The 21,707-nt window shown below is 39.5% G+C and overlaps 5 protein-coding genes across 5 annotated transcripts; 1 reads left to right on the top strand and 4 right to left on the bottom strand.

The window, feature by feature from the left end:
• Positions 1–1,868: 1,868 nt before the first annotated feature.
• On the top strand, positions 1,869–4,398 carry LOC137713588 (plant cysteine oxidase 3). Its single transcript, XM_068452904.2, has 5 exons — positions 1,869–2,100; positions 2,992–3,143; positions 3,246–3,402; positions 3,670–3,870; positions 3,972–4,398. Exons 1-5 carry the CDS (start codon positions 1,923–1,925, stop codon positions 4,094–4,096), a joined length of 813 nt encoding a protein of 270 aa, XP_068309005.2. The 5' UTR covers positions 1,869–1,922; the 3' UTR covers positions 4,097–4,398.
• Positions 4,399–4,518: 120 nt separating this feature from the next.
• LOC137713587 (enolase 1, chloroplastic) lies at positions 4,519–7,410 on the bottom strand. The gene is made up of 7 exons (XM_068452902.2): positions 6,743–7,410; positions 6,033–6,340; positions 5,740–5,894; positions 5,331–5,648; positions 5,085–5,231; positions 4,947–4,997; positions 4,519–4,827 (listed from the first exon to the last, which is right to left on the bottom strand). The coding sequence occupies exons 1-7, from the start codon at positions 7,162–7,164 to the stop codon at positions 4,762–4,764; spliced, it is 1,467 nt and encodes a 488-aa protein (XP_068309003.1). The 5' UTR covers positions 7,165–7,410; the 3' UTR covers positions 4,519–4,761.
• A 1,030-nt stretch (positions 7,411–8,440) lies between these two features.
• LOC137712884 (protein CHAPERONE-LIKE PROTEIN OF POR1, chloroplastic) lies at positions 8,441–10,893 on the bottom strand. The gene is made up of 5 exons (XM_068452067.2): positions 10,640–10,893; positions 10,468–10,556; positions 9,530–9,912; positions 8,793–8,869; positions 8,441–8,715 (listed from the first exon to the last, which is right to left on the bottom strand). Exons 1-5 carry the CDS (start codon positions 10,696–10,698, stop codon positions 8,565–8,567), a joined length of 759 nt encoding a protein of 252 aa, XP_068308168.1. The 5' UTR covers positions 10,699–10,893; the 3' UTR covers positions 8,441–8,564.
• Positions 10,894–11,531: 638 nt separating this feature from the next.
• On the bottom strand, positions 11,532–17,464 carry AAE17 (acyl-activating enzyme 17). Its single transcript, XM_068452878.2, has 14 exons — positions 16,975–17,464; positions 15,987–16,116; positions 15,637–15,908; positions 15,245–15,449; positions 14,452–14,492; positions 14,237–14,362; positions 13,848–13,921; positions 13,464–13,684; positions 13,215–13,309; positions 12,836–13,052; positions 12,583–12,708; positions 12,406–12,504; positions 12,008–12,220; positions 11,532–11,916 (listed from the first exon to the last, which is right to left on the bottom strand). Exons 1-14 carry the CDS (start codon positions 17,229–17,231, stop codon positions 11,806–11,808), a joined length of 2,187 nt encoding a protein of 728 aa, XP_068308979.2. The 5' UTR covers positions 17,232–17,464; the 3' UTR covers positions 11,532–11,805.
• Positions 17,465–18,815: 1,351 nt separating this feature from the next.
• On the bottom strand, positions 18,816–21,477 carry CAS (calcium sensing receptor). Its single transcript, XM_068452060.2, has 6 exons — positions 21,121–21,477; positions 20,742–20,987; positions 19,999–20,191; positions 19,575–19,716; positions 19,341–19,472; positions 18,816–19,213 (listed from the first exon to the last, which is right to left on the bottom strand). Exons 1-6 carry the CDS (start codon positions 21,334–21,336, stop codon positions 18,964–18,966), a joined length of 1,179 nt encoding a protein of 392 aa, XP_068308161.1. The 5' UTR covers positions 21,337–21,477; the 3' UTR covers positions 18,816–18,963.
• Positions 21,478–21,707: the final 230 nt, after the last annotated feature.

Below are 21,707 nucleotides of genomic sequence, written 5' to 3'. Positions count from 1 at the left end.
TGAACTAAAAAACAGGACTCATATATTATATTATTAAATTTATATTTACAATATTTTATCATTAATTTTATCTATATATACTAATATTTTATTATTAAATTATAATTTTCCTTTCTAGAATCATCTTCCTCTCTCATTTTTTTGTCCGCCCATTGCATCCCCCCCGCCCCCTTCCCTTTTTCTCTGCCATTTCATTTTCCTCTCTCATTTTTTTTGTCCGCCCACTGCATCCCTCCCCCTTTCCTCTTTCTCTACCATTTCATCTTCCTCTCTCATTTTTTGTCCGCCCACTACATCCCTCCCCTTTCCTCTTTCTCTGCCATTTCATCTTCCTCTCTCATTTTTTTGTCCGCCCACTACATCCCTCTCCTCTCCTCTTTCTATACCATTTATATGTGCCACTGTCTCTTTCCCCTTTCCTTTTTATGGGTTTTCTAGGTTCAATTTTATAGGTTTTTTGGTTGTGGGAAGCAGGGAAGGAGATGTGAGGAGCAAAGCGGAGCAGAGGTAGCAGTGGAATAGGTCAAGGAGGACGGAGCCTGAAGTCCTTGCCGTCGAAAATTGAGGCTAGGAGGAAGGAGCCCAATCGGAGGCGTGACCGATGAGCTTGGTTTGAGGGGAGGTGAATCGGACGACGGAGCTCGTGAGTTCTCTGATTGAAGTTCGAATCGAGGTCTTTGTTCATGATTCAGGGTTGGGGACGAGGAGTGAGGGAGAGAACGCGAGCAGAGAGGAGAATAGAGAACGCGAGCAGAGAGCGATCAAAGGGATTAGCCAGTCCCATGGATCGCGACATCTCTCACTAAGACCGTCTAGCACAGTCCTTAGTCGAGGCGAGTCCAGCTTACTCCCACTAAAGCTAGTCCCATTAAGTATCAAATTTAATCTAGTCCAATCTAATAAGGACTGGTAAGGGAAACAAACACACTCTAAGCACTTCATGTACTTCCCCATGATAAAAATTTTCCTCTTCGAAAATTAAAAGGATAATATAGAAGCCACGCGATGACGCGCACAAATAAACAAGTGTTTGATGTGCATTTAAGATTCAACAATTAATAAACTGACGGTTACATATATTAATAATATACTTGGACATACTAGAAAATTCCGACATTTGTCTCAAACACAATGAGAGTGGGGACCACAGTCAAATGACTGATAACGGTTGTCGTGAAGATCGAACGGCTTTGAACGGAGTACCAAATTTAACGTGAGGAACTCAACTCACTGGAAAATATAGATCCAAACATTCTACAATAAAATTTGGTTGTCGCTCATGAATGAGATCATTTCCGGAGTGGAGATTTTGTGAAATTTTAAATCGTGTTCGTTTATTATACATTGTGCGATCATAAATCATTTTAAATACTTTTATTTTAAATTAAATATGAATAGTATCTGATGAAAACTGATCGTATAATATACAATGAGCTGACACGATTTAAGGATCCCTATAATCCTCACAAAGATAATCCAAAGAGGATCCTCCTAGTGTCACTCATGTTGTAATTAATGTGATATTCACACCCCACTTTTTACTTTCATATTCCTTACATTTCTTGACAATCGAATTATGTAAATTGAAAAAGATCAAATGACAGAAATTAAGAAAAAAAATATGAGAAATAAAAGTGACCAATTTAATATAATATTGTGTAATTGCGTAAATTCTTGATATATTTAGTTTAAGATTCCTCGTTAATTCTTTTTCATTAGATTTTGTATTACCCAGAAAACAAATTTCTTTCGCGATTTACTATCCACACATGCTTATTTAATATGTGTGATTGTGTAAATTCTTGATAGATTTAATTCAAGATTCCTTAATAATAAAGAAAATACTATAAGGCCACATTCTCTTTCTCTCCTTTAGTAATTTGGCCCCAAATTGTTTCTGTAATTTGTGGGTGGCCACCAGAATGCTTCCAAAATTTCTGAAAGCAACAGATAAGTTGCGGACGTTTCGAAGCCACACAAGCATGGCGAGGAAGAACTCCAAAGTCCAGGCTCTCTACGAGCTCTGCCAAACGATCTTCACGCCGTCAGGGTCTCCTCCGCCTTCTCCTCCGGCTATCGATAAGCTCTGTTCTGTCCTTGGTAATTCCCCATAATATTTTTTTCTTCAAATTTTAATTAAATTGCTCGTCTGATATGTGATTCTATTAAAATTTTGGAACTTTGATGTTGGGTTTGCTTTTTTTTTGGGGGTGTTTTGAAGAATTGAGTGATATATTTTATGGGGTTTTGTTAAATTGTAAGAAAGTATAATTTTTCACTAATTACAGTCCAAAGTAACCCTTTTTTTTTCTTTCAGAATTAATCCTGCATTGATATATAATTTAATATGAAATTTGTGAATTGGAAGCAAATTTGTTTGAAAAGCATGTTTGGATTATGTAATACATACATTATCGTTCTTGGAAGTATGTTTTCAGCTCTTAAAGAGAGATTTTGCATCCCAAATACTAACTGTGTTAATCCTGTTGAAAACATACTTTGCTTGATCAAGAATCGACCCTGAATCGACCGGAATATCATTGCTTATCGAAGATTCAGGGTCGACTCCAGCTTGATCAAGAATCGCACTTGTTTTATATTTTCCATTTGCGACGAAGTCTTGATGTTTTTTCCTTGAATTGATGATATAGACTTGGTTGATAGGGCTTTGTTGCTTATTGATGGTAATGCCTAGAGGCCGCTACCTCTGATATAGGTTTCCATGGACCGTATATGGAATGCCTCATTGGTCCATTGACAATGATATCTTTGCTTTTGTTCTTTTGGTGTCATATGCGTTATGTTAATACTTAATACGTACGTGTCTTTTGTGCACGTATTAAAAGATTCCTGCTTAAAACGAGCCTGAACCGGAATATCAGATCTTGAGCCCTAACTCAAAACGGTGATGACAATTTGAGTTGCTTCCTATATGTTACACCGTATGAGAGAATCTTGTCTTAATATTCTGATTTTGGTTTGAATTCGCAGACACTATATCTCCTGCTGATGTTGGGCTTAAAGAGGAAAATCTGGATGACGATCGAGGGCTTGGTTTTTTTGGACTTGACCAACTAAATAGAGTTTCTCGATGGGCTCAACCCATAACATACTTGGATATGTATGAAGGTGATAGTTTTACGGTAAGCATTATAAGTTATCACTCAAAAAGGAATTTAGGTTCTTCGTTATATTCAAAGCTCTCTGAAATTTATACTCAAGGACTAAGCAATGATTTTATGCAGATGTGTATATTCCGTTTTCCTACTTCCTCAGTCATTCCGCTTCATGACCATCCTGGGATGACTGTTTTTAGCAAAATTCTCTATGGCTCTTTGCATGTGAGATCTTATGATTGGGTCGAGCCTGCCCAGGTGATCAAGGGACCAAATTACTTTCCAGGTCTGTTTTTTTATGTAACTTTTAATACACACTACAATGATTATCGGTAGACAATGAGCATGGCGATCGAAAATATTTGTTAATAAAATATAGTAGGGAATGAAAATGTTTGCATCATCATATCCTTACGTCTAGTTACAAATGCCCGTTGAATGATTTTCAGAAGCTAAGTTTCACGAGAGATATACAACTGTATGCCATGCTCATGATTTTCGTGTTTAGAGGGTTTAAATACGGGAGGACTGATGAAATTGCTCTCCAATGCAGTAAGATTGGCGAAGCTGGCAGTGGACAAGGTTTTAACGGCACCATGTGCAACATCAGTTTTGTATCCAAGGAGCGGGGGGAATCTGCATAATTTCACGGCAGTCACTTCTTGTGCTGTTCTTGACATTCTCACACCTCCTTACAGAGAAGATGCAGGCAGAAAATGTACCTACTACCGTGATTATCCATATACCGTGTTTGGTTAGTAACTTTGATTTCTAGTTAGGGTTTTCCTTCGTTCTTGAACTTAATTCGCATGAAAAGAAAAGCTGATGAGTTTAGCTGTCTGATGAAAACTGCAGCTACAGAAAACAAAATTAAAATAGAGGACGGCGAAGAAGAGGAGTATGCATGGCTTGCCGAGACAGAACCAGATAATCTTTACATGCGCTCGGGAAATTACACAGGGCCATCTATTCAGGTTTAACCTTCATCACTATCGTTAGGGACGATCGCTAAATGAGCCTTATTGTGTGTGGTTTGGCTTCAGCACCGTAGAGAAAGCATACCATTGCGGTTGACGACAGAAAGCCAACGAGGTACCTAAGGCGCCAAGAAGCGAACTGAGAAAAGGGCTTCTTGCTAGACGATGATATCAAGTTTATCGAGTCAAGACATCCCATGTCGGTCGCCCTCCTTGTTTGTATTGGCCTTCATTAGCAAACTCAGCAAAGTTGTGATTGTGATGAATGCATCCAAGGATTTGTTATGATAGTAGTGATTAGTGAAGCTCTCTCTTTGAGTTTGTGTTTGTGATGTTATGTTGTGCCATTCAAACACGGACATGTCCGCACAGGAAAACACAATCCGCGCCTCCGACGGTTAGAGCTCTACTTAAAACGACAGAGATTCGGAAACTCAAAAACACTTTCACTAGTAATTGATGTTTTGCCTCTAAAACATTGCAAGATTCGGTCGACAAATTGAAAATTTGTCGCACAAGAACTACTAAGTTGAACTGGATGATGCCGGCACATGGAACTACACCTGACTTGATAAACTCTTATAAAAAATTTCTGTAGATTTTCCGGGAAATCTGAACTGGCTGGAAGCTTAGATGACTTGGATGAATGATCTGATAAATTTCGTCGCTTAGGGAGATCTGAAAGCTTTGCCGGCATAACGCACATTGCCGAGTTCCTCTTCAATACGCAGAAGCTGCATCCAAATCAAAACAGACAAAGAGATGGTTTCAGTCACTCTTCAATTCTACTGCTTTGTTGAAAACAAGTCATAAGTGGATGGTGTTGGGGGAATGGAATTATTCCGGTTTTAACCTGATTATACTTGGCCAACCGCTCACTTCGGCAGGGAGCTCCTGTCTTGATCTATACAGAACAAAATGAAATCGTCGATTTCATGTATATATGAAGTCAAATAATAGAGAGCATGGTTATAGGAATTGGCCAACAAACCTGTCCACTAGCCAAACCAACAGAAAGATCAGCGATAAAGTTATCTTCAGTTTCCCCACTCCGGTGGCTAACCATCACACCCCAACCTGCAGCTTTTGCGTCGAGTGCTGCCTGAATAGATTCAGTTATTGTGCCGATCTGGTTAACCTGCAATTCAAAGGATGAAAATGAGCTCGATCAAGTTACTCAAATCCCAAGGTTATTACCATTTAAAGGAAAACGATCAATGCAGTTAAATATGCTTGCCTTTAGAAGTAAACCATTGCATGCCTTCTTCTGAATGGCTTCAGCAATTTTGGTTGGATTTGTGACCAACAAGTCATCTCCTACAAGTTGGATATCAACAGAAGACTGAAGTGAAGACCACGAGCTCCAATCATCTTGGTCAAATGGATCTTCGATAGACACTATCGGGAATTCCTTAATGAACTCCTTGTACAGCTCGCCAAGGTTCGGAGGCGAGAGCACATGGGCCCCGTCATTTGGTTGTTTCTTAAAGTTGAGATCGTATTTCCCTTCTTTGGTGAGAAATTCTGAAGCTGCAACATCCATTCCTATTTTGATCTGCATCAATGACATTGTTGTGAGTCCGCATAACACATTTCTATAAGAATTTGCAAGAGAGAAATAATGCCAACGCCTACTACGGTCCTACCTTTCCGGTGTATCCAGCCTTTTCAATAGCATCAATGAGCAAAACTAGACCCTCCCTATTATCCTGCACATTGGGAGCAAACCCCCCTTCATCTCCAACATTGCAAGCATCCTGTCCATATTTTGCCTTGATAATTCCCTTTAGTGTATGATAAACTGCTCCATGCAATCCAGAACACTTTATCAATTATCAACCGTTCAAAAATCGCCAAGAGCATACTAATCATTAGCGATTCAAGCACTTTCTGCTCCAGAAACCATATATGCGGAAAATGAATAACAAATCTGACTAACCTTCACTACCCATGCGGAGTGCCTCAGCGAACGAGGATGCACCCACAGGCAAGATCATAAACTCCTGCATTGCCAGATTATTTCCTGCGTGGCTGCCTCCATTTATCACATTGAAAGCCGGGACGGGCATAACAAGCTCCTTCGTTCCTGAAACTTCCTGGATGTGCTTGTACAATGGCACTCCCTTTGCTCCAGCTCCCGCTCTACACACGCTCAGAGATACTCCCAATATGGCATTGGCCCCCAGTTTCGATTTGTTTGGGGTTCCATCGATTTCCAACATAAGTGCATCAACCTCATTTTGATTTCTGAAAAAATGAAAAAAGCAAAAACTTCGGAACTTCATAACCAGCACTCAACAAATATGCCTAAACAACTCATATAAACATAATCAACATCAAGGCTAACAAGTTAGTGCTTCTGGAATGGCCAAACGTGCTTTAGTGCTTCTTCAAGAAGCAAATCCCTGTGCTTTCTTGAAAAGCACTTGAATTTTTAGTAAAGATTTTGACATGCTTCTAACAAAAGCACTTTGAGCAAGAGTAGAAGTCCCCGACGGGCTTCCAAGCGGTCCCTTAGCAAATTTTTCCTTAACATTCCTAAAATTAGTGAACTTTTTCTAACATCTATTGCTAAACTATTACTAATTAGAATTAAGAAACGGATTAACTATAAAAGCGATTAAACAAAAATGCTTAAGCTTAATTAACCTGACATCGACGCCAACGAGCTTGGGTCCCAAAATCTCATTGATGTTCTTCACAGCAGTGAGCACACCTTTCCCGCCGTAGACAGCCTTGTCACCGTCTCTGAGCTCCAACGCCTCGTAAATCCCGGTGGAGGCGCCACTGGGCACGGCCGATCGGTACAGATCGTCAGTGACCAGATCAACCTCGACGGTCGGATTGCCCCTGCTGTCGATGATCTGCCTCGCCTTCACCGACTTGACCTTGTACTCTTTGGAGGCCTTGGCGGCCGCGGTGGGCGCCACGGCGACTGAGCATTGGACGAAGCCGGAACGACGCCGGGCCGGGCAGGGGATGGCGGTGGGGAGCTGGGGTCTGGGCTGGGGTTTGGAGGAGAGGAAGGGGTTTTGGAGGAGGTTGGTGATGGGCTGGCTAGCTAGAGCCATGTGTAGAGAGGGAGAGAGGGAGTTTTACAGAGAGAAAAGTGTTTGGATGGAGAGAAAGTTTGGGGAGGAGAGATATGAAGGGGGAGAGAAAGCGTGGGAAAATCCGTCGAGGTGGCGACGAATCTAATGTGTGGGTTGTTGGTTGGTGGTGGTGTCGTTTGGACTCGCGGAGACGTTGAGACTGAAGCAGCCTTTTTGGGAGAGAAGATGGCTGAGCGTCACGTGCGTGCGTGTATATGCTGAGGTGGCATGTGGGGTCCGTCTAACTACTTTAAATATTTTTGGTCCCACTGTGGACATAATCAGAAATTTGTAATTTTTTTATTTAAAATTAAATATAAATAATACAAAATTAGCTGCACAAAATATGATAAACAAATGTAATTAAAGAATTCTTAAAATTCTTACTAAGAGAATTCGAAAAAAATTCTTATTTGCTTTGGACAACCGACAACGGTGCATGCATGCAATGCAACCTACCAGCCGGGTTTTTTTTTCACTAGTTTGGACTTTGGGGCCCAAACCTACAAGAAAAAAACTGTTCATATATGGGCCACAAGGCCCACAACAACGAGGGTAAAGTGGTAATTATATGAAGAAGAAGAAAACTTCAGTCGCTATTTGGAGAGAGACTTACATGAGATGACGTAAAAGGCCATCTATCTTAAAAAAATTTATAATGTGATTGTAACAGAACCATGTAGTGCAACTAACTCACGCATTAAACAGTTTAAGTGAATGACATGAATCATGATTGATACTTTATTAACCTAAGAGTACTAATAATAAAAACTTCATGTTAAGTTTATGACATATCATTGATTGATACGTATTATGTTTATGATAACAGAGTTAAGAAAGAAAGATTTTTCAAGTTGCCAAGAACACAGCCCGCTACACCAAATATTTTCATAGATTCATATTAGTCGTTGAATTTTTTTTTTTCCCAATATTCAAACACATATTATGATATTGGTAAACCGAACAATGTTCTCAACACACTAAAAAATTTCTCGTTAAGAATGATTAAGTTTATAAACACGTGTTAGTAAACATATAGCCCACAAACATTACACACAAAATGAGCGCAAAAGATTTAAACTCGTTGAACCAGCCTCTCCCTTTCTCATATGAAAAAGAGATGGAGGTGGACACTGGATAGACGGGTTTGCCACTTTACCCTCAAAAGTGAATCACGTCTCTCAAGTGACACCAATAGAAAGTACTAAATTCCAGAAGGAGAAAGAAAAAAAAAAATCCCAAACTCTCAAATGCATAAGCCGTAAAGTGGCGGACTCGTAATTCATCAAAACGAAACATACAAGCTTTGGCTCAGTTCACAAATATCAGAAAAATGTGATTACTAAACGATGGAGCCCGACAAAATAATTTGAGTTCTACTACTTGAGAAAGGTACAGGCAAGAAACAAGAACAGGTACACTACGAGTGAAGTTACAAGTTCGAGGGTCCAAGTCGGGTGTAACAGCATTGATGGAATATTCGGGACCAAAACCGAACCGCATACCCAACCAGTGACAAGAGCTCCAAGGCTGCAACAGGGGCAATGTGTAAGTAACGAGAAGAGAGAGGGAAGAAGGCAGAAACTATGGCTACCATCCAAACTTACCCGAAAATGGAAGCTCTGGCCAGGCTCTTTGTCTTCTCGTTGAGAAAATAGATGCAAGCTGCCAAGGAGACCGCGACCTGTAGTAAAAAATATTTTGATTATTTCCAAATTCCAGAAAAAAGGGGCACCAGCATTGCAATCTCTTTTCTGCGTGCTTAAATGCAAATTATAGTGTTTTAATCAAGATCAACAACGAGGAAGGGTGCATTTATGTTATGGAAGAAAAACGACTTAAAAGATCCCAACGTTGGATTCAGCAAAAGAAGGTAGGCATTTGCTCTGTACGTCGAGAAATGTCTAAAAGTCTAATTGTGTCAGCAAGGCATGTTTCACAAAGAGACTGAGGCAATGCCACTACCATATTCTATTCCAAACCGTTTGTGCTCATCATATGACGAGAGCAACTCAATCAAAGATATCATCCACATTGCGAACAAACGAAGATGTCTCATGAACAGCTTATAGGATATCTATGAACAGCACACCAAAAAAATAATGTCTAACTAAGTAACTGAGAGAGTAAACCTCCTCCTCAAACTTGCACAAATCCGTCACAAATAAAACATGTTTCAAATCAATGCTTCCAATAAAGGATGCACTAAGGACAAGCCGATATTAGCCTACAAATTCAATTACCATGGCTGAAGGTTTGATTTGGATAACAGAAAATGATAAAAATGGCAACAGGTATGATTAAAAGATATAAGGCCATTCGAGCCTTGGTAATCAGAACAAACCTGAAATGCAGGTCCACCTTCAGCTGAGTTCATGATACTCCAGCCACCCATGAACGCAAAGAGGAACAATCTTCTAAAAATAACTTCAACAGGTGGAACTTCCACAAAATTGAGCAGATTCTTAACCCAAGGTGGAGACTCTTCAACTTTCTTTTTCAACTTGCTCTTCAAATTAATTTTTGTTTTCTTCCTCTGCTGGAAGCTGGTCATCAAGATTTTCTCAAAAGCAGCTTCAATTGATTCTTCGCTTCTTTCATGTCCAGCATACTGTTGTAAGAGAAAATTGCGCGATCCCCAAATTTCTTCCTCAGACGCATCATAGGTCACACCAAGACGTTTATACGGATCCCAAACACTGATTCTAGGGAATTTTGGAGCATTACCTACAGAGGCAAAAAAAATGCGAAATGAGCAAAGGTCAGCTGTCTACTTATCCAGGCAGAACTCTCAAGTCAGATATATTAAACCACTAAGTACTGGTACCAGTACTACATATCCAACGTAAGTTCTTGGTGTCGGGTATAATAAAAAAGATTTATCTGTCATGCTCGTGTTTTAATCATTCACCACATAACGCAATTGTTAGAGTAAAATTGGCAATTCCTAAACAAAATGCAACCGATTCACCCCCCTCTAGGTTAAACTAGTACCCATCCTAGAACTTTCAACAATGGATAGCTGCCATTCACCCGAGGGGCGAAAAAGAGCAGAGTGAGACAACAACTACTTGATTCTCGATGCTCACAAGAACTTTGCTTTGCCATTACCATCAACTGGATTTCAACTAGCAGGAGCAAAAGTTTGTGTCTTTTATCCTGACTACAAAATCTTGTGTCCTAAAATCTAAATTCTGGGTCAGAACAGTGAAATCAGGCAACCAAATAAATAAAAATTCCCCAAATTACAATAAAAAGAGCTAGGGCAGAAATGAATTTTACCTCCATAAGATGTACCAGCAGCAGCACATCTAGGAGCTCGTACAACGGAGCAACAAGTTCGCAGCTTCTTCGAATTTTCAAGAAATTTACTGCAAGAAAACATCCAAATCAATAGACATAATCACAGATATATACATATAAACAGAGAGGAAAGAAGGGAGAGAGAGAGTACAGTTTGCGGCCGAGGAAAGTGGTGGTGAAATTGGGGGAGGAGATGGAGAGGGAGGTCATGGCTTTTTTTTCTTGGGGAAGTCTGCGAACTGAGAAAATCCTAATTCGAATGGTGGTTGGACGCCATGGAAATAGGCTCCGAAGCTGCAAGCCAAGAGGGGGTTTTGTGGGGGGATAGAAGAGGAGTAACGATATCCGCTGCTGCCTTGTATATTTCAACAGAGCCGGCCCCAACTACCTTGTGCAACGATACGCACTGCGCACCTTTTCTTTTTGCTTATTTACGTCAGTGCCCCCGAGAATCAATTTTAGTCACTTTGACCTTGTTTAACAAAAAATGTGTCAGTTACACCCAAAATGCTAGCATTGTGTCACTTTGTCCTATGTCGTTTTTTTATTTTTTTTAATACATCGATATTTTTATAATAAGAGGAGAGAAAATTCGGCTAAACTACACAATGGACAACCTAATTTGGTATCGAGTTCGTCATTCATGAGATTTGAACCTAAAACCTCTTACTTACAAGTGAAGATGAATAACACCAGCCTCGTAGTACTTTGTCCTATCTCGTTATCTTCATTAAATTTTGTCAAATCATTGTGGCATTGATATTAATAAGCCTTTTGGTGGGAGGAGTATCCGCCGAGATAAAGATAGAGGGTGCATCATTGGTGTAGATTAGGAGTAGTTGAGGGGGAGCCGGGCGTTGGTGGTGTATCCGGTGGCGGCGGGGATGACATGCAGGAGACTGTACGGGTGAAGATGGGAGCGGTGGGGCCAAAGGACGTATGATTTTGGAAGCAAAACGTAATTTTAAGTACAAAAGTGAGATGAGAAAACTAGGAGTAACAAAGTGCGAATTTCATGATGCTTGAGAGTAGTAAAATGAAAATTAAGCAAGAATTACCCTATTTCCATTGACGAAAATCCTCGGATTTTAAATTGCAACAGTGCAGTAAAACGATTGTACAACAATGTAGAGCTGAGACGATGTTTGTACATCAAATTTATTTCTTCTTTCTGTTGGTACAACTTTGTACATGCTTGATATCGAGGGCCGCATGTAATTCAACAGTCTATGGCGCTGCGCGGTTCATATTCCGCTGCGCTACAAATTCTGGACCGTGACGTTTGGCACCGCCTTTACACGGAGGAGCACCCCATTGTCACAGCTTAGCACCTTGGTCGGGTTGAGCAAACTGCTGCCGCAAAATCCTTCGCATGACCTTATTTGTTGCTGTTCTTGGAAGAGACGGGAGAGGAACAACTTTGGAAACCTGCACGGCCAAAGGAAAAAGTCAGCAAATTATCCATACATATACAAATGTAGGGCATGTTGTTTGTTAACTTGGAGCAGGGGATCGGTACCTTGAACAACGGATTTAGTTTCTTCTGCACGGCTGAATTGAAGGACATTCTCAACTGATTCAAGTCTGCAGTTGGGTTATCCGAGTTCTTGAATACAACAGCAATTACTAGCTGCTCAGGCCCGCCTCCAGCAAGCGGCACTCCAATCGCAGCTGTCTCGAGAACTTTGTTATCAACTGCATTACAGATTCGTTCAATCTCAACCGAACTAACCTGGAAAAAGAAAATGGAGTGCATCAGAGCAAACGTATCGTGATTATAACTAGCTGAGTGCATTTCAGGCTAAGCTGTGTATACTTGGAACTTTACGTCAGAAGGTTTAGGTCAGAATATTTCATGTGCATGCGTATCCCAAATATTGAATTTCATTGTGTTTTCTCTCCAAAAGTAATGCCTACCTTGATGCCCCCAATATTCATTGTATCATCTGCACGACCGTGCGCATGATAGTAACCTCTAGATGTCCGTTCAAACACATCTCCATGCCTCCTTAACACCTTCATTTTGGAAAATCAGAGAAATTTTTATTGAGCTAGATGGTATATTGGTACGACGGGAAGAAGAAAGTCGCTCACCTTTCCATTCCAAATTGGCATTCCCTTGAAATAAATGTCATAATGATTAGCATTCAGTAATGTACTAGAAGCTCCAAACATGATAGGATCAAGCGCCAATTCACCAACCCCTGGCTCATTTTGGGGCTGCAAAAGAAGATGTAACTTTCTACAATAAGTAACGTGACCATGCTATACACGTCTACTGAAAAGTTGCTGCAATTTGAAAAGTAGAGACAAAATTTGTTCGAATGTGAGGTATTATGGTGCGTACAATAGGAACACCATCACTGCCAAGAATATACAAACTGCAGCCCATAGCTGGTGTGCTAAAAGCAGCCAACGACTGAGCCTGCAAAAACGACCCAGTAACAAAACCACCACCAATCTCTGTACCACCACAGTACTCAATGATAGGCTTGTAGTGAGCCCTCCCCATCAGCCATAGGTATTCCTCTACATTTGATGCTTCGCCGGTGGATCCAAAGCAACTATCCCATTTCATAGGAAGGAAAGAAAAGAGATTATGGCTTGATCAACACCAATAGCAAAGATCATTACTGTCGTAAAACATATTTCATTCAAAATGCAATGCAAGAATCCAGATGTTCAGACTAATATGGTACATACCAAGGAAGACAACTAAAACTTACCGAATGGCAGACCAATCATAGCCGGAAACAGAATTTGTACTTTTCCATGACCGAACAATACTCGGGATTACACCAAGCATTGTTACTTTGGCATCCTGGCAAATTGCAAGAGTTTTAGTTCTAAGAAAGTATTTACAACTAAAATATCATATAGACAATTAATGAGAATATCTTATCATATATGTGCATTTTCTATCAAGCCAAAATACTTTTAATTTACTGTTCCTAGCATATAACAGAGCTAACTACCTGAACAAACTTGGCAAAGCTGGATCCAAGTGGAGATCCATTATATAAGGCAATGGAAGCTCCATTTAACAATGAAGCATATACCAGCCAAGGGCCCATCATCCACCCAAGATTTGTGGGCCAAGCAACAACGTCACCTATACGGATGTCCATGTGACACCAGGCATCTGCAGCAGCTTTGAAAGGAGTTGCAAGGGTCCATGGGATTGCCTTTGGATCCCCTACAGAACAGTTAAAACCCAAAATTAGGACTGTTGCTGGAAGTCGCATAACTGTTGGCTAATTTGAAAACTTAAATTTATCCACGACTTAACAAATTTTTCATTCGTGGAAAAGCAACATAGAATTATTGCAGGGCTAAGTTAAGTTCAATGTTAAAATTACCAGTAGTTCCAGATGAGAAGAGAATATTTGTAAATGCTTCTATGGGTTGTTCTACAGCAGCAAATTCATTGTCTCTGAAGATATGAAAAGGAACAATCCAACATCGGTATCAGAGCCTGTTGATAATTAGATTCTTTGAAGATAATTATGTAATAAGTCAAGTTATTTTAATGTACACAGACAGCATTGACAAACCCAAAGAGGATCCCATCCGAGACAACAAAATCGAAGGAAAACTGGTCCATAAACAAGAATGGAGATGGAATGAAACAACCTAACGTTGCCCGTCCAAATGTCATATTGGCTAGTCCACACACAATGGTATGCCAAGATTTTGTAATCATGCTGAATCATGCAGATTTCATAAAGGAAGAAAAAATAGTGCATACTTGAAATCTTTTACTGTTTCTAGAAAATCATGCCAGGAAATGTCACCATCACGCAATTTCGTGCTAGAACTGGAACCTTTGGTAAGAATAACGATTGCCATAGGAGACTCTGCTGCCACAATTTTACTGCACAATTGAAGCTAAATGTGAGACACGCTGTCTGGGAAACGAAAGCATGAAACATACTATTTCAACTCATAGCTAGAGTACTTCACCTATACAAGGGCAGACTTTTCTCGCCGCGTTTTATTAGATCCTAACCAAAAGAAAAGAAAAGACAAAGATTAAGAATTTGAGACTCAAAGGACTAGATTTGTAAAAGTCAAGTTTTCCTTGTTCAAGTTGGAAACTAGATCATGAATTGAGAGACTCAAAGAGCTACCAGTAAAACAAGAGAACTGTTTCCAAGTGACTTATACTAATACCAAAAACAAAGAAAATCAAACTACAAACAAAATTGGAAAACAAGGTGGCAGTGTTTCATTCAAAACTACCAAGTCCTTTTTATGTTGAAGCAAAAACATAAGACATGGAAAAAAAAAGGAAAGGAATAAGGACGAAAATATGGTAACTATACATATATAATCCTAAAGAAGCTGAGGCAATATCAAATTCGTTATGTAACAACCAGAACAAAAATCATCAAGTTAGATGTAAAACCCGAAAATTATTCAGTAATTTCAAGTGGAAGAAACAACAATGGAGCTAGTGTATGACATACATGGTCAATTGAGGCTAGCAAAAAGAGACTTCAACAATCAATGACAGAAACAAATGATATAATTCCATAACAGAGGAAAGCCTTGTTACCTATTTCTCATAGCATCCATGTTAGTAGAACAATCTCCCACTAGTACCTTGAAATTGAATAGAATACTTTTGTATCCTAACATGAAACTAAGGTATAGACCCACACCCTCCAGTTTACACATCAAGAGGATCGAATAGATTATGGAAAAATGAAAAATTAACATGCAGTGTTTCAGGTTATCCAGTGAAAAGATGGACCTGGGTAAATATGGCTTTTGCATCCGATATTTTAAGCCTTGTTGATATTTCAGGAGGAGCAAAACTATCAGCGATTGATACAACGACACATCCTGCCAGAACAATAGCCAGGTAAATAACTATGGAATTGACATGCATCGGCATATCAATTGCGATTGCAGAGCCTTTCTCCAAACCCAGTGCTTTTAGCGCATGTGCAACTAACCTGCATATTGTAGCACCAAAAATGTGTTAAACAAAACTCTTCTCTTTATAAATGCATAAATACACATACTCCCCTTTGTGTGTATTTCCCCTTTGTTGTGTGATAGGTGCAAATAAATAAGTAAACATATATTAAATCTCAAAAAGATTTCAACATGACAAAACTTAGATGATCAAAAGTAGCATACCAAACCTCTGTGCGCAATTCTTTAAGCGTCATCTTATTCAAAGGCAGATCATCATTTCCCTCATCGCGCCATATCACCATGGTATCATTCAAGCTCCTCTTACGATTTACAATCAAGCAATTTTTGGCCGGATTCCCAAACGCTCCAGGAAGCCATTGACCTCCAGGAACTAACAAATGCCCATCTCCAGACAAATTCTCGCGTAAAATGCATTGGGGAGGTGTATAAAAGGATGCATTCATCTCATCTAGTAGTACAGTTTTCCAATAAACCTGTCGAACAAAGACAGGAATCAGATATGTGAAATGAGTACCAAAGTGATAAACATCTCAGCATTCAATAAATACTACCTCAGGGTTTGACACCGAAAATTCCTGAAAATCCGAAAAGCTGGATATGGGATCCTTGTAACTAGAACCCAAGAGCTCATTTCCCCTCCTCTCAAGTAGCTGGCCAACATTTGTTAATCCTGCAGTCTCCCTTATCACACAAAAAGAAATGCACTTTCAGAATTTATTATCAAAATCTCAGTGTAAAAACTTCAAAGTTTCCTACTTTAACAACCCTCTAAACTCTAATGGCTTCATTTGTCACACGTGATTCATCGCCAAGAAAAAAACTGTGCACAACTTTTCCCCAGAACAACTTTTCCAAGGAACCAAACACTCCCCATAAGAGAAATGGAGCCGCTTTCATTAAAAATTGAAGTGCTTCCTGGAAAAGCACATGAAAGTCAGAGCATTTATAACCCAAAAGCATTTGTTTGGACAAATGTAGCGGCTTAGTGCTTTTGCTGCTCTGAAAGTGTTTTTGGCCAAGCACTTCCAAAATGGCCCTGACTTTCCTAATTGTTATACAGTTCACAGGCGTTTCGTCACGTAGGAATTACAGAAATCTTTTCCAGGAACCAAACACACCCTTTAAACTTTAAGCTCTTCTGGGAAGCAGTTATGTTCCTAAAAGCTTTTGCAGAAAGTGCTTTGGTTAGAAGATGGCGCAACTTTTACTAAAAATTGAAGCCTGCTTCCTAGAAAAGCACTTGAAAGTAAGTGCACGTATAACCCCATAAGCATTTCAGCTTTTTCTGTGAAATTATCCCACAAGCGTTTGTTGCTCTGAAACAGAAAGTGCTTTGGCCATTCTAAAACCGCTTCTAAACTATCAGAATTTCCCACTGGTTCGTTTGTTCGTTATGCTCACAGGCGCGTTTCATCACCAAGGAAACACACAAATTTTTCCAGGAAGCAAACACTCCCTCTAAACTTTGTAAGTAAATAATTTATAACTCCAAAACTAAAAACCAAATATCAAACTTTTTTTCTGGGTTGGAAAACTAACGGGTCAGGCATCCAGGCGGGCGGGTCGGGTCCGAAGTCCTTGTAGCAGCCGTAGTACAACATCCGGTGGAACGAGAAGGGAAGTTCGGGGCTGAGCACGTGCGCAGTGATATTGCGCCACGTCTCCGGAGTGGCAGCTCCGTAATTAGCGATGATATCAGTCAAACTTCCATGGAGTCTCTTCGCAGCACCCGATTCGATCCCCAGATCTTCGATGTCGGAAATTGTAACGCCGTCCAGGCTCTTATACGCCATCATCTTCCCGCCGCCGTCGCCAATAATTAGAAACAGAGAGAGAGAGAGAGAGAGAGAGAGAAATGAGCGCTAAGCTGGTGAGCTGGGTAAGTTGGAGGGATGGGGAGGTGGGGCCCGGTGCGTGGTGGTCGAGGGTGTGGGTGCTCTACTTGGTTGTCAGTTGGCTGATTTTGGGTATGCGTGTGTGTGTAAGATAACAGCTTCTACTAGGTTGTTGGTTGGTTCATTTTTTCAAAATTTTTTAGAAGTTTTAACGAAACATTAACTACTATTTACTTACAATATTTTTTGTTATTTTAATTAAAACTTAAAGTTTTCAAATATTTTTTATTAATTTTTTTTTCTTTTGGAGCTTTTAGATTCAAGTCAAAAAACATAAATGATTTTTACGAGTGAGTTCAATTATTTAATTACATATTTTTATTTCTTTTATATTCATTTTATATTTTCTAAAAATATTACAAATCAATTAAAATCTTCTAATATTATGCATTTTCCAACTCCAAAAAATCTAATTAATATCTTACAAGAAAAAAAAAAAAACTAAAATACTAACATAAATCTATTTGCAAAACATTCTACCTTAACTCAAGTAACAAATATATGAATGTATTTTATACCTGTAAACAAGATGTGAAACCTAACTAAAAGGTAGAAGAAAAAAAAACATAATATACCTACAAGCAAGACACATTAATTTGTGATAGGTTGATTATAAAAAAGAATCTGTTATATAGATACATAAAAATAATTCCTATGATATAAGTTGATTATAAAAATTAAAAATATAATTTATAAATGAGGTTTAAAGCAGAAGGAAGAACAAGAAATAACAAAAATAAATAAATAAATAAAAAGAAATAATTAATGAGATAATTAGGAAGAAATTTAATTTTTATAATATATTATTTATCATTGAATAGATAATTATTAATAATTAAATAATTAAATTTAAAGAATTGGATTTATTTAAATAAATTGGACTATTTCAACTATCGGCTAAAAAAATTAGACTTATATCAAGATTCTCCATTTTATTTGTTCTTTTGTTTGTGCTCTGTCGTTTCATGGGGAATCTTGTGCGTTTTATGCATGAAGTTGTTCTCTTCTGTAGTGTTCGGTGTTCCCTAAGACTTTGCATTCATTTTTTGCCCATTTAAACTCTTTATTTTTTGTGGAACTTCTATCGGTGTTACTCAAAATGTCATTGCTCTACATTGTGCCAAGTCCAGGAACCAAGACTTTAATTCAGTACCATTGCTCCAATTAATCCAACGTCAGATACCATTACTCTAATTTTCTCTTATAATTTTATTGGTTAAGACTTAGGCACGCGCAGTTTATGGTTCTTGTTGCATGCATGCACGTTGATAAATTGTTTTCTTGGAGAAATTTTTTATTGTGACCGAAACACGGATGGCACACCATGTGTTTTCATATAAGTGGTGGAAAATTTTACTTTTTAAGTTATTAACTTTTTAACACACATATTCTACCATTTGCATAATGACACGTAATATATCATCCTGTTCCGATCACACTGAAAAATCTCTTTCTTGGCGCAGTTGAAGTTCTGGTCTGAGGAGATGTTCAAAAAGTATATAAAGGGGCCAAATGCCCACACCATAACCTCAAGGTAGTACAAGTACTCGGTTATTGCCGTTGTACAAATGCTGTTTTACACGTTATGTACAAGATTTCGACCAGGAAGAACACGAAACAATTTAAAAGCTACTCAGTCGGATCCAGGAAGAAGCTTTCGACCGGACCGCGCTGACGTGCTGCTTGTGCCAAAACGTCCAGCCGCTGCCGGGATGACTCTTGATGGCGAAAGGACCTCCGCAAAAGATAAATTATACGAATCTGCGCCTAAACGGCTCTGTAACCATCCCTTGCTTCCTGAGAACCCATCTGCTACTGTCCAACAGTTCTTGAACCCTAGACTAGTTAGTGCTCTTGCAACTATTTTTCCTGAATCCGAGTACCTGTTTACGCGAAACAAGAACGAAAGCAATGTCACAACTCATAATTTAGCTACTAGTATGATCAAGAGAGCAATATCTATGTCAGGTAGTAATTTTAAGTGTTGGAGCTTAATACAAAAGAACTTACGAGTCCAGGATCACGATGTTGGAGCCTTTGTTAACTCTCTTGAGGTAAGAAATCTTCAGAGCGGCTATCTCTGCCTCTACCTTCTTCACGTTTCTGACAAGGCCTCGCAATTTGTTCGGTAGTTCTTCCAAACTGGAAAGAAAAAAAAATATTAGAGGCACCGAAAAGTTCATAAATCGGATGCAGAAGGGGTACAAATTAGAGGATTGAGGATGCCGAGGAGAAGTTACTCACGGAATGGGAATCATTTTGTTTTTGGCACTTGATGGTAGGCGGGGAATGCCTGCCTTGTCCTTGTCCTTCTCTGGTCGAATATCGATCAAAAGGTAATTCTTTGTTGATACGAGATCAAGGGTTTGAGCAGGAGTAAGCGAACCTGGAGTTAGTACAACGGAAAACCATATAACAATTAGTCCATCCCAGCTTCACAATACATGAATTTAGTAATAGTACCATCCAAATCAAAACTTGTTTCGAATAGGTGTTAAGTAAGCAAACCTAAATTTTAAGTACTCGAATTTGAAATTGATCGATATGGTGCGTAAATGCAGTTATACGTGCTATTTCAAGCAGAAGACGCCATTGTTTATTCTTGTTTCGAACATGTTTACTGTTATACAGACATGAAGCAATTCCATTTCGTAATAAGCTTGTATACCTTGGTAACCACGGAGGCTAAAAGAGAGAGCAGACCAGACGGGAGGAAGAAGGAGGTAAGCGAGGAATAAAGCTCCAGCAGTTCCGGCAATCACAATAGGATCTGCAGATGAGATGGTCTCGATAGTTGACGAAGCAATGGGCTTGGCCTCTTCGATTGCTTTGGTGGTCTCCCCTGCTACATCAGCTACCGTCTGAGACCAAATCGATCTTTCAGTCAGTGTATTTAATTTAAGTAAACGGAGTGCTTTGTACACAAGTCAAACCTTACAATCATCCATTTCCCAATAAGCAAGGGATTTTGCAGTGTCAATTTGTTCACATAAAAGTATATGGAAGTGTTTTAATGCTCTACTAGAGATGAAGATTGTTGCATAGTGAACTGCTTCCGACTACATTATATCGATGAGAATGTTTCCTGACATAGTGAACCTAAAACAACTACATTTAGCGGTGTTTGTATCTCAGTTGGGAGAACTTGAGAGCATTCTCCCTAGCACCCGAGGTCCGAGTTCAAAACGAAAACTGCATTGCTCATAGATATCCAAAAGTCAGGTACTCAGAAATTAAATCTCAATCCGAAGTTCGAACCACACTAACCACTTATCTGACAAATTAAGTTAATCAGCAAACCCCTTGTGATTTCATATGTAGTGATGCTCTAAAATCAAGCAATTCATTGGGCTTTTCACTAATTTTTCGGCAGATCATTGCAAGTGGAAATTAAGTTGTTAAAGAATAAACCTTTGCAGCACTGAGAACAGGCTGTGTGTCAACCCCAGCGCCCTGGATTGCTTCTTGAGCAATCTTCGTAACCTCGGAAATTGCCGGAGAAGCAATCTTCAGCGCCTGCTCTCCGGCCTGTTTCGCAATAGGCAAAGCCACATCAATGCCGGGCTTCACTGCATTCAGAACAGCTTCCAGAACATGTGCTGTGCTGTCGAAAACGGTCGAACCCACTTGCTGTATCTGATCAATCGTCTGCTCCACCTGCCAATTCAAGCAAACAAAACAAGAAAGGTCAGAACTTTGAACAATTGGCGGCAAAAAACGAGAAAGATCAGAACTTTGAACAAATGGTGGCAAACCCAATTCAAATAAAACAGCTTTATACAATTCTTACTTCAGTGAGTGAAGAGACAATCTGGTCCTTGGAGAGGCTGAAAGCTTTGGCTTCAATGGGGGAGGTGAAGAGGGCTAAAAGGGAGATTGTGGTTGATGTTGGTAGGGAAACAGAGGTGGGTCTAGGCTTGAGAGAAAGTTTGGGTGTGGCCGGAGATGGTTGAGACAGGGAGGGTCTTGGGGTGGCGGAAGCTCTGATGGCCATCTCCACCGCCATCTCTGCCACCTCTCACTCAGTCTGAGTGGCAGAAGTTTGAGTTTATTTTAGATGGATCACAAGTATTTCTTATGTGGTGAGAAATAAATGGACAGGATAAGGAACTTTACTGTTTGGCCAGTGATCAAATGGCTTTCTTCCATCGGCTAATGATACCCACGTGGCATTTATTGTAAAGGACTCCACACCAAGCAAATCCTACGTGGCCTATTAGTGGTAGTTGGGGGTGAATGAGCCAATAGGATCCTCTTCGGATCTTTGGTGAGGATTCTGGAAATTTATGAATCGTGTTCGTTTATCGTACATCATACGATTAGTTTTTGTAAAGTACTGTTTATATTTATTTTTAAATAAAAATATTCAAAATAATT

The sequence above is a fragment of the Pyrus communis genome, chromosome 14 (genome assembly GCF_041283825.1).
Source record: "Pyrus communis isolate YQ-2024b chromosome 14, ASM4128382v1, whole genome shotgun sequence".
Classification (NCBI taxonomy): Eukaryota; Viridiplantae; Streptophyta; class Magnoliopsida; order Rosales; family Rosaceae; genus Pyrus; species Pyrus communis.
Note: the sequence above shows the minus strand (reverse complement) of the source record. Positions and strands in the feature narration are given on the sequence as shown.

Bases quoted from the DNA above. Each gene is read 5' to 3' on its own strand.
- LOC137713588 (XM_068452904.2), top strand. From the start codon at position 1,923: ATGCTTCCAAAATTTCTGAAAGCAACAGATAAGTTGCGGACGTTTCGA. The intron at 3,403-3,669 runs GTCTGTTTTTTT...TCTCCAATGCAG, and splicing joins GGGACCAAATTACTTTCCAG to TAAGATTGGCGAAGCTGGCA. The intron at 3,871-3,971 runs GTTAGTAACTTT...TGAAAACTGCAG, and splicing joins TTATCCATATACCGTGTTTG to CTACAGAAAACAAAATTAAA.
- LOC137712884 (XM_068452067.2), bottom strand. From the start codon at position 10,698: ATGACCTCCCTCTCCATCTCCTCCCCCAATTTCACCACCACTTTCCTC. The intron at 10,557-10,639 runs GTACTCTCTCTC...GTTTTCTTGCAG, and splicing joins ACTTTCCTCGGCCGCAAACT to TAAATTTCTTGAAAATTCGA. The intron at 8,716-8,792 runs GTAAGTTTGGAT...CCCCTGTTGCAG, and splicing joins GCCAGAGCTTCCATTTTCGG to CCTTGGAGCTCTTGTCACTG.
- AAE17 (XM_068452878.2), bottom strand. From the start codon at position 17,231: ATGATGGCGTATAAGAGCCTGGACGGCGTTACAATTTCCGACATCGAA. The intron at 16,117-16,974 runs GTTAGTTTTCCA...TTGTGTGATAAG, and splicing joins CCCGCCTGGATGCCTGACCC to GGAGACTGCAGGATTAACAA. The intron at 14,493-15,244 runs GTCCATCTTTTC...TCTTTTGGTTAG, and splicing joins CAAAAGCCATATTTACCCAG to GATCTAATAAAACGCGGCGA.
- LOC137713587 (XM_068452902.2), bottom strand. From the start codon at position 7,164: ATGGCTCTAGCTAGCCAGCCCATCACCAACCTCCTCCAAAACCCCTTC. The intron at 5,232-5,330 runs GCAAGCATATTT...TTTGAATTGCAG, and splicing joins GCAATGGTTTACTTCTAAAG to GTTAACCAGATCGGCACAAT. The intron at 4,828-4,946 runs GTTAAAACCGGA...ATTTGGATGCAG, and splicing joins GGTTGGCCAAGTATAATCAG to CTTCTGCGTATTGAAGAGGA.
- CAS (XM_068452060.2), bottom strand. From the start codon at position 21,336: ATGGCGGTGGAGATGGCCATCAGAGCTTCCGCCACCCCAAGACCCTCC. The intron at 20,988-21,120 runs GTAAGAATTGTA...TTGAATTGGCAG, and splicing joins TTGTCTCTTCACTCACTGAA to GTGGAGCAGACGATTGATCA. The intron at 20,192-20,741 runs GTTTATTCTTTA...ATTTGGTCTCAG, and splicing joins CTGTTCTCAGTGCTGCAAAG to ACGGTAGCTGATGTAGCAGG.